The sequence below is a fragment of the Xiphophorus hellerii genome, chromosome 9 (genome assembly GCF_003331165.1).
Source record: "Xiphophorus hellerii strain 12219 chromosome 9, Xiphophorus_hellerii-4.1, whole genome shotgun sequence".
NCBI classification, from domain to species: Eukaryota; Metazoa; Chordata; class Actinopteri; order Cyprinodontiformes; family Poeciliidae; genus Xiphophorus; species Xiphophorus hellerii.
The window spans coordinates 23,605,081-23,620,487 of NC_045680.1; the positions used below are offsets into that span (position 1 = coordinate 23,605,081).

Below are 15,407 nucleotides of genomic sequence, written 5' to 3' on the forward strand. Positions count from 1 at the left end.
GTTTAATCAAATCTTCTTTGCCTGATGATAACATTCATTTGATCTGAACCATTTCCCCAGCCCCCGCTTTTGGTTAAAGAAAACCTTATGACAGAAAAGAATGTGAACAACACATTCAGTGCATACCTGAGATGCGCGTCGTCAACTGAGTGATGCTGACTCCATAAAGCGATTGGGGGAAGCACACTGTAGACGTAGCCACACCAAAGTCACCGTCGTGACACCCGGGTATACCGCGCGGCTCATTATAGTGTATTAAACAGCGTCCCTGCGGAACAATGAGAGGCCCCAGGGCCCCTGAGGCAGGGCCTGAGGCTGGCTGGAACCGATATGGAAACCCAGGGGATCTTGCTCACTTGGGCCGATCACCACCAGACTCACATCATCTGCTGCCAAACGCCATTCTCCTCCGCCGCTGTCATCGGCCCGTCGGACCAACACGGAGCGCAGAGAAATGAAGGGGTCACAACTAAACTGAGGCCTTTCTGCACTTCGAGCAAACATACTGTTAGCTTAACACGCTTCAAATGTCTCTAACTAATCCGGCATGGTTTCCCTGCGGCTTGTTTTCATTAGTACACAGTGGGTTTATATATAGCTGAGTCACAACACAGACTGCCGCACATATTTTCTTGTCATGTCCTGATGACAAGAAAATATGTGCGGTATTGATGCTTATTATTGGGAATACATGGTTATTAACCTCTGAATAATATGAAGTAGAAAATGATTTATCACGCACCAATCAGGTATTATGACCAGTCAAGAGAATAAAATGATTATCACTTTATTGGGTGGGATGTGGCAGCAAGGGAGCATTTGTTTCCTCTAAGCTGATGTGTTAAAACGCAACAAAAAATGGGGAAGTAGGTAGGGAAGGGGCCAGAGTGAAAATGCTATGAATGACTGGGTCAATGCATCTCCAAAATTGGAGCTTGCCTGTTGCGCTCCTGGTCTGCAGTGGTCAATATCTCAAAAAGAAGAAATGGTGAACCGGCAACAGCTCGGCAGCTGAGGATTAACCAGTGAGGTAAACGGGGAGTGAAGGCTGGTCCAACCAACAGATGAGCCACAGCAGCTGTAGATTTTCTTATGAACTTCCACTTCCTGATAGAAAGTCCCAGAATACACAGTGTTTCTCAGGGTGTTGTGTGTATGGCACAGACCAGTCAAAGTGAAAGTGGTTCGTCCCATTGGCTGTGGCCTCTTTCAGTTGGATAATGCGTCCTTCCACAAAGTAAAGAAGGTTCAATAGAAGTGCAACAACAAGACAAAGGTGTTGCCTTGGCCTCCTGTTTCCGAATATTTCAGATCCAACCATCATTGGATGTTGTTGACAAACAGATACCGTCTATAGAACCTTCCCTACACAGAACACCTTCAGGAGTCTCACGGACCTGGACTGGAGTCTCACGGACCTGGACTGGTCAGGACTGTTGGCAGAAGCAGGGTATTGGGTAGGTGGTCACACTGTAGGCGGAGATCAGTTTATATGGTTTGCCAATGACCAAGTTTTATGTTTGGTTTCCTCATGATAACCCAGAACTATTCAAGTTTACATTATTGAGGGTGACAACCCTTATAGGTAAAATACTGAGTATCCTGAAAGTTGGTGACTGGCAAAGTAGATCATATTTATACCAAGTCGGCTGCTAAAATAAATGTTGTTTGTCAAACTCCAGACCTATTTCTATGGGATGCTGCCTAGCAATAGCTTACAAAGGAAACAACAGTTATTTAACAGATTATGATGCGAGTAATTGGTATACCCACGGCTGCCACCCAACTCATGAAACGCCCAACATTGATGTCTCTCACTGCAAGTTTGATGTAAGTGAATGTTTTGGGAGTGAAGAAAAGAAACAGAAATTACAGAATTAGCTAGAATTCTGACATTTTTCCAAAAAATTCTGACATTTTTCAAAAAAAATGTCAGAATTCTGACAAACGGGAGATAATTAATTTTTAAAAATTTCATTCGGAGATTAAAGTCTGATTTTTTTTTCAGTAAAAATAAACTGCTCAAGCATCGGAGTCTTACATTTGTGTACTTTAGCTCTACTGACAGATTTTTCAGTGAGTTTATTACTGACTGTTGTTTTTTTGTTTGTTTGTTTGTTTTTGTTACAATAGTTTTAGTTTTGCTCTTTTTTTTGTTGAAAATGTTTTCTGTTGAAACCCCCAGTTTAATTAGAAGAGATAAAGATACCCGTATTTTGTTTGTTACTTGTGTTTTAAAAGCTAAATGTATATTTACTGTCCACTTAAATGAAAATTGCACAAGTGTTTAAATTAACACCATTTATCATTAGGGGGGAAACACCTACAAATGGTGAAGGAAAGTATGCTTGAAAGGACAACAACAAAATATTGAAGTTAGCAAAGAGTTACAGAATTGTGCCATTAGTTATTATAATTTTTTTTTTTATTGGTTGTCGCTGTCCTCGTGTCCTTTAGGCCCTTCCTTCATTATTCTCCTCTTCTTTGTGGAGTACAGAGAGGAGGAGGAGGAGGCGATGGGGAGCCGCTGACGATGCTGCGTGCGCAGCTTCATTCTGGAGTCGCTACGACGGAGCCGCAATGAAGAGATAAATAGCGACGATATCTATTTGTTTTTGGAGTATTACGGCTCTAATTTCTTTGTTAATTGGAGTGAAGCGGTCCGAGGCGAAAGGCACTAATGTGCTCTTCTGTTTAGCGGGTGAGTTTTACCGGCGTTTGGAGCAAAACTGTCATCTGAAGGCAGAATGACATTAGAGGGACGAGGGGGGATAAGATGAAACGGGGTGAGCTGTGGCTTTTCTGCATATTACAGTCTCTGGCAGGCTGTAATATGAACTGACATTAGCATTTTTACTGAACAATAGTTACCAAGCTAATGCTGTATTCTTTAGCTTTTAAGCGCTAACGCGGCTCCGTTCATGTCGGTGTTTCAGACGGTGCGGACAGCTAGCTTGTGCGGGGAAATAAGGCGTACAGTGTTTGACGGCTGAGAGGGAGAGGAGGGAGGCTTTCACTCAATAACGCGGTTATTATCATTCAGGACGGAGACATCCTTGTCTCTGATATAACGCTTAAAGTCAGGGGAGCCTCAAAGCGACGTGCGGAGATGTGCGCAGACACGGCGCTCCGTCTGCCCTGCTTTTCAAGACGAGCCGTCGGCTTACGGACCAGACGCACCAGGGACCGGGTTCAGACGCACCAGGGACCGGGTTCAGACGCACCAGGGACCGGGTTCAGACGCACCAGGGACCGGGCTCGGGGTTGTCTGTGTCTCTCTCGGGGAAATGGGGGCTTTTGTCGCTCAGAGGGAGAGGAAATCTCCTCGGATGAGCCCTACAGCGACACAGTCGGGGTCTGTCGCAACTGTCAGCCTTGGGGCTTTGCTGTGTTTGTGTTCTGACAAATTACAGTCACACGGCTGGAAAGGAAACGGCACATCTAGGCACCTTCTTTGTTGACTTTGTCACGGCACAGCCACTAATTTCAGTGTGTTTTAGTGTAATTTTATGCAACTAAAGTGGTGCATAACTGTGAAGTTAATTGAGTTCTGTCCTATTTAGGCTGATGGAAAGAGTATAAAGATACGGACTGGAGCTAGATTCCCCACACTTGCACTCCAGACATCTGACCTTACTGCATAATGGTGGCAGTGTCATGATGTGGGAGACCTTGGCAGAGAGTAAGATTAAGCTAAATACTAAAGAAAACCTGTTTGGTTCATCTTCCAGCAGGGCAATGGCCTAAAGCCTACAGTGAGCGACACAAAGGTATGGTTTAGATTAAAGCACATTCGTGTGTTAGAATGGACCAGTCTACCCATAGCTATTAGAGACACGCCCTTAAAGACTTACAGCTGTAATTACAGCAAAAGCTGGTGCTACAAAGAGAAAAATGCGCTCAAAACGTATATTTAACTGTAAAAATATCTTAAAAATCACGTATCTTCTCCCTTCGCATTTGCGTGTTGAAGTTTTTGAAAAAAGTTCAAAAGTTATGACTATCTATATATTGTAAGCAATCATAAACCAGCTTCTGGTTGCGATAGTAGAAAAACAGTCTCCAATATAGCATAGTTCGCTTACGATGTTTTTTTTGTGATTGTTGTGGCCTAAAATTACTGGTTTTTCTGCGCCTCTTTCAAAAAGTTGTGGTCAAAGTTGCAATTTTCTTAAGCTTCATTTTTGCGCATAACATTGCCTTGCAAAAAAATGTTTTAATTGCTGCACGTAACCCTTCCAAAAAAAAAAAAGACATAGTAGTTAATATTTAAAGTGCAAACAACACTTTCAGGTACTTTCTTGAACTAGCACCCTTTATACAAATAAAGTCATAATCTGATTAATTGTCAAAATGCAAAAGAAGAATTCTATAATGGCCATTCAAGTTAACACCAACTGTATAAACAGTATAAAAAAAATCATACAAACATTTCAAAATGTTTTTCTCAACAAAAAACAAAGGCAAATGTTAGCGTTTCATCTTGCAGGTTTGGCTTTTAAAATATGTAGCAGAACAGGAAGTTAACTAGAAGGGAGGCTAAGTGGATTGGTCAGAATTCTGCAGCGTTGCAGTGATTGGTCAGGAAATACGGAAATACCAAAAACTTCAAGGTGATTGGTAAGATTTGCGGAAACGTGGTAAAAATTGGAAGTCCTTGCAAAATGTGCAAATTATACCTGAATTAACATTAACAAATTTGATCACAACTTCCTGGAGAGTCTGCTTAATACATAAAGTATTCATCCATCCATCCATTTTCTAACACCCTTCTCCCTAGTGGGATCAGGAGGGTTGCTGGTGCCCATCTCCAGCTAACGTTACGGGCGAGAGGCAGGGTACACCCTGGACAGGTCGCCAGTCTGTCGCAGGGCATACGGTATTATTTTTTCCTTTTTTAAAAAAAGAAAAAGAAAATGTGTGCAGAGTCGTAGGCGCGATGATGGTTATTTCAGTTGTTTTAAATGGAGGTGTTAAGTGATTATCATAAAACTGAAGTCGCCATGGCATTTAGAGGATCGACCGGGGGAGAAATGAATAAAACATAATCTGGGCTGATGTGAAAGGAGATGGGAGTCCGCGTGTCTCTCTAATAAGGGATAATTGGCTAGTGGAGCGGAGGGGGCGTTGATGGAGGTGACCTTTAGATCGTCTGCCATCCTCCGGCCATCTCCGCTGCTTTTGTTTCCTCTGGCTCAACTCAAGCACAAAGCCGGAGAGAGGTCTGTCAGAGAAGAAGCGGCATCTGCAAAGCTCTCAGACTGCAGCGTTAGCCTAATGCAGCCGAAGCTGAAATTAGTGGGAGAGGCGGAAGCGGGACGGGGGGGCGGGGAGGCCGGGTTGCTGTTTTCTTCCTGCTCTTGACTTGCCAATGGCGTACATTTCATCAATGAGGCGAGGAGAAAGGGGGGGAAAAAAAAGAGAAAATGTGGAAATGATTACAGTAAAGGGGACATGGGAGGGATCTCATTTGGCTCTCTGTTTGGTCTCTTCTGGCCTATTTACTCATTTAGCTGCCTCTGGCGTAGGAACACAGACCGCCTGCAGATGACGTGTGAGGTTTACGAACAAAATGTGCCGCTGATTTACTCCGCGCTAAAGGAACACTCTGCTATCACTCAAACGTTTTTGACTCCAGGTCCGTCTGGCGTTGCGTGCTTGCGCCATTAGCTCACGTTTTTAATTGTAGCTGCATCACGGTTGGACTGTTTCAAACAGCCCGACCTGCAAACCCTGCTAACGTGTGGCAACGGGGGGGGAAGACTTGTTCCAACAGCACATCGGATTTAGGGAAGATTAGGAGCTTGAGTTGGAGCTTTTCAAGGAAATAAAGTTAGGTTGAGCTCGGAGACGGCGCACATGGGCCAGTTTGTTCTTTTCTTAGCAACAACAAGGACATGCATGTTTGCTCTGACAAGCAGGACAGGAAAGAATAACACAAGTCATTTATCTAACTTGTCTCATATCACTAGGAGATAACATGTAAAGCGAGGCCTTGCACAGGCCTGTCACAGTAACAGATTTTACTGGATGGTAAATCGTTCCAGACATTATCTCAATAAACGATAATATTGTTGTTTTGAGAACATGTTCAAGTATTGATATTGGCATACTAATGCAAGTTTGCCCTCTCAAAGACCAATTTTGAACGGAGCACGCCACACCGAAGACATTTTAAATACCCCAAATAAATAGATGAAACAATCACAAACACTAATTAAAAGGGAAATTATAACCACACACAACAGGAACCATAAATAAGACAGATTATGAGGAATCTGTAAACTGCATTGTGTTTCAAACAGTATTAATCATCAGAATGGGAATTGTTGAGCTCATTTTATCATGCGATTATTTGCTTATTACAAGCACAAACTTGAGTGTATTTCATTGGGATTTTACGTAGTACATCCAACTGTAAAGTCGACGAAAAATCATAAATATTAAAAACACACACACACGCACATATACATAAAATCCAATCTCATCATTGGTCTGTGAAGACCTCAGAGGTTTGGTAAAAGTTTTTTTGAACAAGTCGGATAGGCTAGGAAACAAACTGCACAGGTCAGGTGTAGAGTTACACACTCCCTCCCCACCACACTGAGCATGTTAGCAGCAGCAGCATCACTCCGGGAGCTTTACTCTTGCCCTGTATTAGGTTTCTAATAATAGGTTTCGGATAATAAAAAAAAGCAGCACATTCTGTGGACTTCTTTTCACTTGAGCCTATTTTGCACAATATTAAAAATACATATAGATCACTCGAGGAGTTCTGGGTGAAATATATTTATAGACAAAGAGGTTTTTTTTTTGTTTGTTGTTTTTTACCTGAAATGAAAAATGTTTTTGTACAGTTTTTGCTTAATTACTGTTCTGATGGTGTTCTTCACTCTAGTTAACCATTAATTAATTGCTAAATGAGTTTACGATTAATTTGATTAATTCTTTCAGGCATAAGTAAAGTGCACATAAAGTTTGTGGGTGAAACATGACAAAATGTGAAAGGATTATAGGGGTATATTAGTAATTTGCAAGGCGCTGTAAATAATGCTCGTGTCACAAGATCAAAGGATCTTCCCTATCTGAGACAACATTGACACAAAGAGAAGGCAGCGAGGTGGATAATGTGATAGGGGGGGGGAAGCGATGAGCACAGCCTCTCTGTGTACTTTGGATCGCTTGAGCAAGCTGGTTAGACTTCCTACTTTGAGTTTGACATTGTTCTCACATGATTCAAGTGAACTAGAGGCAAAGCAGTGACCTGTGAACACACCCGAGGAGGGGAAGGGGGGGACGGCTGATAACGTGTCACTCGAATGGCGATTACTTTTTAGCATCAGGTCATGTGATCTGGACTACTGCTAACACAGCTTTTAAATTCTCTCATAGCTGACTTATCTGAGCCTCAACACTTTTTTAAACGAGGGTTATGTTTATTTTCTTCTCCGTCTTCACTCGGGATTTTAGGACAGTGTTAAAGTCCCGACTGAGAAAGGCTTCTTTCTTGGGCATTATCGTGTCAAAGGCCTCATGACCGTCTTATCAAGCAGGAAATATGTTGCCTGTAATTTCCTGGAATGCATGCGAGGCCAGGGCATCTAAAATAATGGCGGGGGGGGGGAAGCGTTTCCGATTCATATTCCTAAATTAGATCCAGTTTTTTTTCTGCGTGCGTGTGTCTGTTTTATGCCTTTGATGAAAAGGGATCGTAAAATGAAAGTGATGAATGAACGATAAAAGGGTCTTGCCCATGGATTGTATCCAGCAAATGTGTGGTTTCTTGAGTCAACAGTCTGTCCTTTTGGCCCTGGCTGAGATCCCATGACTTGCACAATGAGTGAGGACATTATGAGGACAAAGCAGAGAGTGTGGCACATAAGTCTGTTAGTTGCATGTGTGCCGCCATGACAAGCTGGCTCATCATTCATGCATTTTTTTTTAATCCTCAAGTACAAGTTTTGTCTTGACAGTGTTTTAAAAAAAGAGCTTTGAACATGCAGGACATTGTAAAAATAAAGAAATACAAAAGTACTCATACGCCATGACGTTTTAGATTTCTAGATGATGGATGTGTAAAGCTTTATATTTTTCTTTATAACCTGCTTTTGAAACTTGTTTATCATCTTCTTCTTTGGCTAATGTAACTCAGACCATTGGTACCATCCAACGGCAGACATCAGGGGGCTCTGTGCTTATGATAAATAAAAAAGTAAAATAAATTTCTTGCATACATTTTGCTCTATTTGACTGTATATTTTAGACCAGACCATCATTTAAATGATCAAGAAAGCAGACAACAGATAAAAAGAGGAAACTATTGTATTTGTAGTACACCGACTAAACATGAACACAAGACTTTGTTTTAGATGAAGTGCTGCCAGCACATGCAGTACTTTCATATCAGCTAGGAATTTGTCCACCAGAGTTAAAACATTTACCAAGAGAAGGTCACAAAGGAAAACCTGACCAAGTTCTGATCAATACTTTTATCCATCAGTCCGATGGAGCCGATATCTCAGTTGCTGCTGTTGTTTTAACACTCTTATCCTACAGTGTGTGCTTTGTCTCACTACATGACACCGCTGTGCAACACATGTCCTGCCTGCGCCGACTCTCATCCCCCCACAGTCCCTCCTGTAATAATAAAACGTCTCTTGGGTGCTTGGAGAGATGATCACTCCAATATCAGCAGAGTCAATTATTCATACAGATGGGTGCAAGCAGGATAATGTTCAGCTCTTGGGGGGGGGGGGGGGGGGGGGGAAGGGGATGGGAAAAGTTTGATGTCTGTGACACATACCAACATAGGCAGCACCTTTATAGTGAATAACACCGTTAAATACACCCACGCAGTTTCAATTTTCTAATAAAAACGTGACCCTTCTCTTTCTTCGTGCAGCTTTCATGTAGTGTCGTGTTGCCTCAGTGAGCAGAGAGGAGTAGGCATGTTTCCCTTAGGCTGGTTTTATATTGTTCTGTAGCATAGATGAGACATTGTAATAAGGCTCTGATGGATTACTCTGGAAGCAGATGGTGGCTCGGTCATCTTGTCCTGCATTCATGCGTGAAAACATCCCTGAGCATGCTTTAACACAACCCAGTAAAAGCCTTTTGAAAGTTTTCACACCCTCGAACGTGTAGCTGCAGTGCAGCTAATGATTATTTTAGTAATAGATTATTCTGGATATTAATCCATTATTGGGTAAAAGAAATCTCGACACATTTTGCAGATTTTTTATTTAACCACTTATTTTAGACAATATTTGAAATACTTAAAAAAATTAAATTAAATTATGTAAAGAAAATAGAACAATTTATAAGAGCAAGAAGTGTTTTTTATCACAATAAAGGGATCTTTAAAATGTTCTGGAATACATATTTCTAAGGAGAAAAACTCAACATTTTGATAACTTTTAATGTCCCATCCCTGAACTCCTTACTGACTGAAGGTGAAAACAGTAGGTAAAAATCCCTTGGAGGAGTTTGTTACCGTTTGAGGGGAGTAAAAATGAAAAATGACCAAATATTGTCCTTTGACCCAAAATGGCTGCCTCTGTATATTTTAGGACATAGTATAAACATTTTTTTTTTCTTGATTTGAGGGGGGCGTGGATCTACCTACATACCAAATTACAGATCTCTACAAAGTACTGGTCGGCCTATCTCAGTTTAGGGGGCGATGTAGAGCAGTTTGATCACACCCACTTTCAATTTAATTAAAAACGTTTGATTTGTCAGGATTTCGAGTCAATTGTGGAACTCTTAAACCCTACTATGTGTTTATGTTTGGATAAATGTTTAAACTGGGCCACTTTTTGTAGCAGTCAGCAATGTCCTGGCATAATTCTTGGTGGATATCTGACCACTCTTTCTCAGGATGTTGGTCAAGTTCATGTAAATTGGGTGATTTCCTGCCATAGACTCAGCACAATCCACAATAGGGGGCATTACAGTATAGCTTAATACTAATCTGCTTTGTCTGTTCTAAAACCAGTTTTAAGTTGTGTTTTGGTATTGTTCTCTCCTTGGAACACAAAAGTGAAAAGTTAGAAAGTTCAACAGGAACCACCAAGGGGGAAGTCTACCATTAAATGAAAACCACCAGTGTAATGGTCACAGTGAAGCAAGTTTAACATTTTCTGCTTCCCTGGTGCATTGCCAAACAGTGTATGGGATAGTGAGGGACCTCTAAAGTTTTCATCTGAACAGCTAAGTAGTTGAAAGTTGGACACCTGTATGAACTTGTGTTCCAACACGACAATGATCCAAAACACACACCAAACCACTGGGTTTTGGAATAGATGCAGCTGGATAGTGGCTGGGCTCTCCCTTAGAGATAGGGTGAGAAGCTCAGTCATCCGGGAGGGACTCAGAGTAGAGCCGCTGCTCCTTCACATCGAGAGGAGCCAGTTGAGGTGGCTCGGGCATCTGGTCAGGATGCCTCCTGGATGCCTCCCTTGTGAGGTGGTCCGGGCACGTCCCACCGGGAGGAGGCCCCGGGGAAGACCCAGGACACGCTGGAGGGACTATGTCTCTCGGCTGGCCTGGGAAAGCCTCGGGATTCCCCCGGAGGAGCTGGAACAAGTGGCTGGGGAGAGGGAAGTCTGGGCCTCCCTTCTGAAGCTGCTACCCCCACGACCTGACCTCGAATAAGCAGAAGAAAATGGATGGATGGATGGATGCAGCTGGCTTACTTTGAGCTTTGCTGGCTTAAAGGTAGACCAAGTCTATGCCAGGAAACAAGTCCATTTAAATTAAATGGCACTTCCAAAAAGAAATGGGGTCAAATATGTAGTCAGAATTATGCCAATCATTGACAATAAAACTGCCTACAAAACTGTGTGGAAGATGGGCATTTTGTTAAGGGACATTCATCAAAATCATTACTGAGAGTAAATGTATATATTTGAGTCTTTATGTATGTATGATTTTGTTTTGGTGTGGATTAGAGACAATACACAAAAAACTGTGTACTGAGTGAGTTTCCACAATGAACTACTGACCGAACAGAAGTAGTTCTGAATCTCTGCTCATGATCATCAAATATTCAGGTTTTTGTGTTTCTGTATTAGCAGGAAGAACTAACTAAATGATATTTTTCACCTTTTCAGACCATCATGGAAGGCAATGACGATGTGCGTCTGAACGCAGCGCAGCCGCAGAATGATGCTGAGGAGGGAAGAGGGGAAGTCCTTGGTAAAGTGGAAGACGGATCAAACCCTCTCACCAGTGACTCTTGTGATGGCAGCGTGACCAAAGGAGGGCTCTCTAACCATGTAGACGATCCTTCGCCCTCAGTGGTCGGTCCCGCCGCCGAGTCTCCTGGAGGAGTGGCCCTGAAAGTGGCCACCACCGTTCTCCACCCGGTGTGTCTGGGAGAGAGTCCACTGATGCTGCCCATCCACCTCCAGATGGCCGGAGCGGCCGCGCCTCAGCTTGGACAAATAGGGGCGGCGCCATTTTTGATAGCAGGCCAAAGCCCGGTGTCACTCCCATTGGTCCTGGACCAGCAGGTCATCCAGCACATGAGTCCCAACATCATCCCTCAAACCGCCACCTGTGCGCAGCTGCCCCTCCAGAACAATGTCCTGTGTCAGAATCCTCTGTCGTTCGGTTTGCCTCCGGCTATCGATCCAAAGGCAGCTGGACAGACACAGGAAGCCAACCTGCTGTCCCTCCTGCAAAATCCGGCATTCGCAGCCATCCTGCAGGATCTTTTCCCTCCCCAGGCAGGATCTTCTGCCTGTCAGTCCCCAGGCTCTGCCTTTTTCCCCCTTCCTCCTCTCCCACCTCCCTACACCTCCCCTTTGGCTCCTCTGGTTCCACCTGCCACTCTCCTAGTCCCCTATCCCGTGATCATTCCCCTCCCAGTGCCTCTGCCTGTCCCTCTCCCCATTCCGATCCCCATTGCTCAAAGCGAGGACTCGAAAGGGAGCATGCCAAAACCAGTTTGCACTGTGAATAAAAGCACTCAAACGTCACCAAGAGATACTACCTCTCCCTCTTTATCTTCAAAGAAGTGCACACCTCATCCCCAGCCACAGAACGCGTCCCTGTCCTCACCGCCTCTAGAGGAAGGACAGGTCCTGGACCTCTCCGTCAGGGCGTGCCCGATCGAACCAAAACAGGAATATCCCAGTCCTCAACAGGACAACGTGCTTGATCTGTCTGTGCCCGGCGTCAGGAAAAAGTGTGTCCAGTCAGAGAGGAAAGTAGCTTTAGAGTCTGGCCAAGGCGCCACCAATGCCGCGTTGTCACTGGGCGTCGAATGTACTCCGGGTTTAGATTCCAAACTCCTGGGCAGCTTGACCTCGCTGGAGTTCAGCCGACAACACAAGTGGCTGGTCGACACCGGCGTCGCTGGATCCAGCTCTCTGAGCCAAGAGGCATCTCTTGGCGGAGCTGGGAACCTGGAGATAGTCAGCACATCGCAGACGGCCAAGGTCATCGTCTCCGTGAAGGATGCCATTCCTGCCATTTTGTGTGGGAAAATCAAAGGCCTTTCAGGGGTCTCCACCAAGAACTTCTCCATCAAACGGGATGGCAGCCAGGGGGCCTCCCTGCAGCAACTCTACGCCATGCCGTCATCGTCTCACGGGGAGCAAGACCCCAACAACCCCCATAAAAAGGTCACTAAAAACAGAGCCATCAAGCTAAAGAAGGTCAGCTCCCAGGAGATCCACTTCCTCCCAATTAAGAAGCAGAGACTTGCTGCGCTGCTGCCTAGGAAGTGAGAGGGCTCCCAGGAGGGAGGAGAGGGGAGATTAATGGCTGCATGGCTCCACCATCTCCCCGGATAGTATAATATAACACTCACATGAGGGGCATTCTGCACTGAGAATCAAACATTCATCTGTCCAATCAGAGAGCAGCTTTGGATCAGAAAGCGAAGCTCTGTGTGAGATATCAAATTTCTCTGAACTGCTGTGTTTTTTCTTTACTAAAGTGTGAGAATACGTTGTGTTATACTGAAATGTGTTGTGTATGGCAGCTTCACTCACCCATTGTGTGTCTCAGTAAACGGGAGACGTCGATTTTGTAACACCTCACATAAACTCAAACAATCCCTTTCAGGCACGGCTCCCATTCCTCCGTCCAAGCTTTCCGTTCCACATGTACGTTTTTCATGGAAGTGCACTGAAAACCTGACAAAAAAGTGTATACTTTGTTGACCAAGACTGTTCAAACATGTCACTGGAAATTCCCACTGACATCGAAGCTCACTGGAGCGAAGCGCGCCTTCCTGATTGGTCGGGGTGATTTAGCACGACAGGCTAACGACGACTTAGCATCTATTTGTCATAAATTCGTCGGACAAATCTTGCCAACAGGTGACAGTCGCAATGCAAAATGGCTTCTTAGTTTCCTGAAAAGCGAAGGCTTTTGTAACGGTTTTCACTTTTAATCCGCGAGTTGATGGGAACGTAGGGGAAACTAATGGGATGGGAATAAGAGCTGCTTTTGTTGCGTCACGATGCCTTGCGAACGTATTTTAGTTGTTTTGGGGGGTTTTTCCACATTTTGTCCGTTTATCACCACAAACTAGAGTCTGTTTTATTGGGATTTTATGTGATCAATCAACACAAAAAACAGCTCACAGCTGTAAAGTGAAAGGAAAATAATATTCCTAAAATAATGGCCATTTTTTGCCAGGAGATTTTGGCAACAAAATAATAATAATAAAAAAAAGGGGTTCCTTTGAAAAGATAATAAAAAAGTCACTTTTGACAAAAAAAAAAGAATAAAAAATCGACTTAGGCCCTTATTTTAGGAAGGTGATGATATATTTTACCATTGAAAAAAATATCTGAAAAGTGTGGCATGCAGATATCTTAAGTCACAACTTGTTTAAAAGCCTTTAACTCATTTTTGTCCCCAGTTTTTGCCTCTAATAATCTTAATTTGTCTCCCTATTAACCTCTGACCAGCTTCCCAATCACATCACCACATCATGATGCTGCCACCACCGTGTTTTATGGTGGGGAATGTACTGTATGTTCAGAGTGATTGGAACACAGTATATTTGTAAAAAAAAAAAAAAAGATAATCACAATGTAAATTTTCCTTTCATTTCATAACTTTGTATTTATTTGTGTTGGTTTGTCTAATAAAACCCCACTAAAAACAAATCAAAGATTGCAGTTTTAACTTGATAAAATGCGGAACATGTCAAGGAGTTTGAATACGTTGCAGATACTGTAGCCAAAGCTGATAAAATGCCTCACAGCGTACATGTAAAAGCCTGTAACACCTTACTGTTTGTTAACTTATTAACATTTATTTAACCTCCACAGTACGGAAAGTGTTTCCTTTACATTAGTGGAGAAAGAAAAAAAAACAACTACTTGTATTTTGTATGTGACTCGTCCATTATTAGTATTGATCTGACAACATCCTGCTTTCTTTTACCCAACATGTTGTGTAAAAGTAGCTCTTTTTTTCCCCCGTTTTGCTGTTGTTGTTGTTTCTCTGTGGTAAGGACCAGAGTTGTGAATGTGGAGCGTGTCGTTGATTTGAGTGCACTTTGTAATCGTTTTTAGTTGAAAAACTCCCCGGCCGCTCCGCCGAAACGTCGCCCTCGTCGTTTATGATGAGTTCAAGGGGTTGTGTAAAACGGACGAGCAGCAGGCCAAGAACTAACAGCAGCCACATGCAGACTGTCTGGATGAGCTGAGATGGAAAATACCTTGAAGCTCCACGTTTTTCCGTTTCTCTATATTTATGTCTCCTTTCCTCAGCAATCCCAGAATATCTGACGCCTGCGCTCCTCTCCAGAAGAGAGCGGCTTTGAAATAATCACTTTACATGGACTGGATCTCCCTCTAATTTATGATTTGTGCACCTTTTTATTTATGCAAATGTGTGTGTGTGTGTTTTTTTTTTTTCTTTCAATGTTCCAGACGGTCAAGCCAGGAGACCAGAAGTGAGGGATTATCAACAGCATTATTATCTCTCTACTTCTCCTCATGGCTGCAGTTTAAACAAATAATAATAATAAGGGTGAAGAATCAAATGTGGAAATGTGTATTTAATTATTTGCTATGTGTCGTGTGTGTGTGTGAGCTTTTTTTTATATGAGAGCAAACTACATTTTTCAAGCCCAGATCAGTGTGTCGACTTGATTCTTTCTTTGGGATTTCTCCTCATTTCACCTGACAACATGCCACACTTTTCCAGACCTAAATGTCCCTTTTTCATTTATGTTACATTTTAAGTGTGAATCAAGAACTTCTGGAAACTAAAACAAAACACACACACACACAAAAAAAACAAGATGTATGGATCGCTAACAGACAAACAGATGGGATTAACAATATAGCAACCTTGGAAGAAATATTTTTTTACGTTAATGAAAAGTAAAAAGTTCGTAGCAGGAGAGGAAGAATGTTTAGAGGAAGAATCTC

General features: G+C 43.0%; 1 protein-coding gene across 1 annotated transcript; it reads left to right on the top strand.

Annotated features, from left to right (window-relative positions):
* The first annotated feature begins 2,509 nt into the window (after nucleotides 1–2,509).
* Nucleotides 2,510–15,108, top strand: rai2 (retinoic acid induced 2). Its single transcript, XM_032572023.1, has 2 exons — nucleotides 2,510–2,701; nucleotides 11,115–15,108. Exon 2 carries the CDS (start codon nucleotides 11,121–11,123, stop codon nucleotides 12,735–12,737), a length of 1,617 nt encoding a protein of 538 aa, XP_032427914.1. The 5' UTR covers nucleotides 2,510–2,701; nucleotides 11,115–11,120; the 3' UTR covers nucleotides 12,738–15,108.
* Nucleotides 15,109–15,407: the final 299 nt, after the last annotated feature.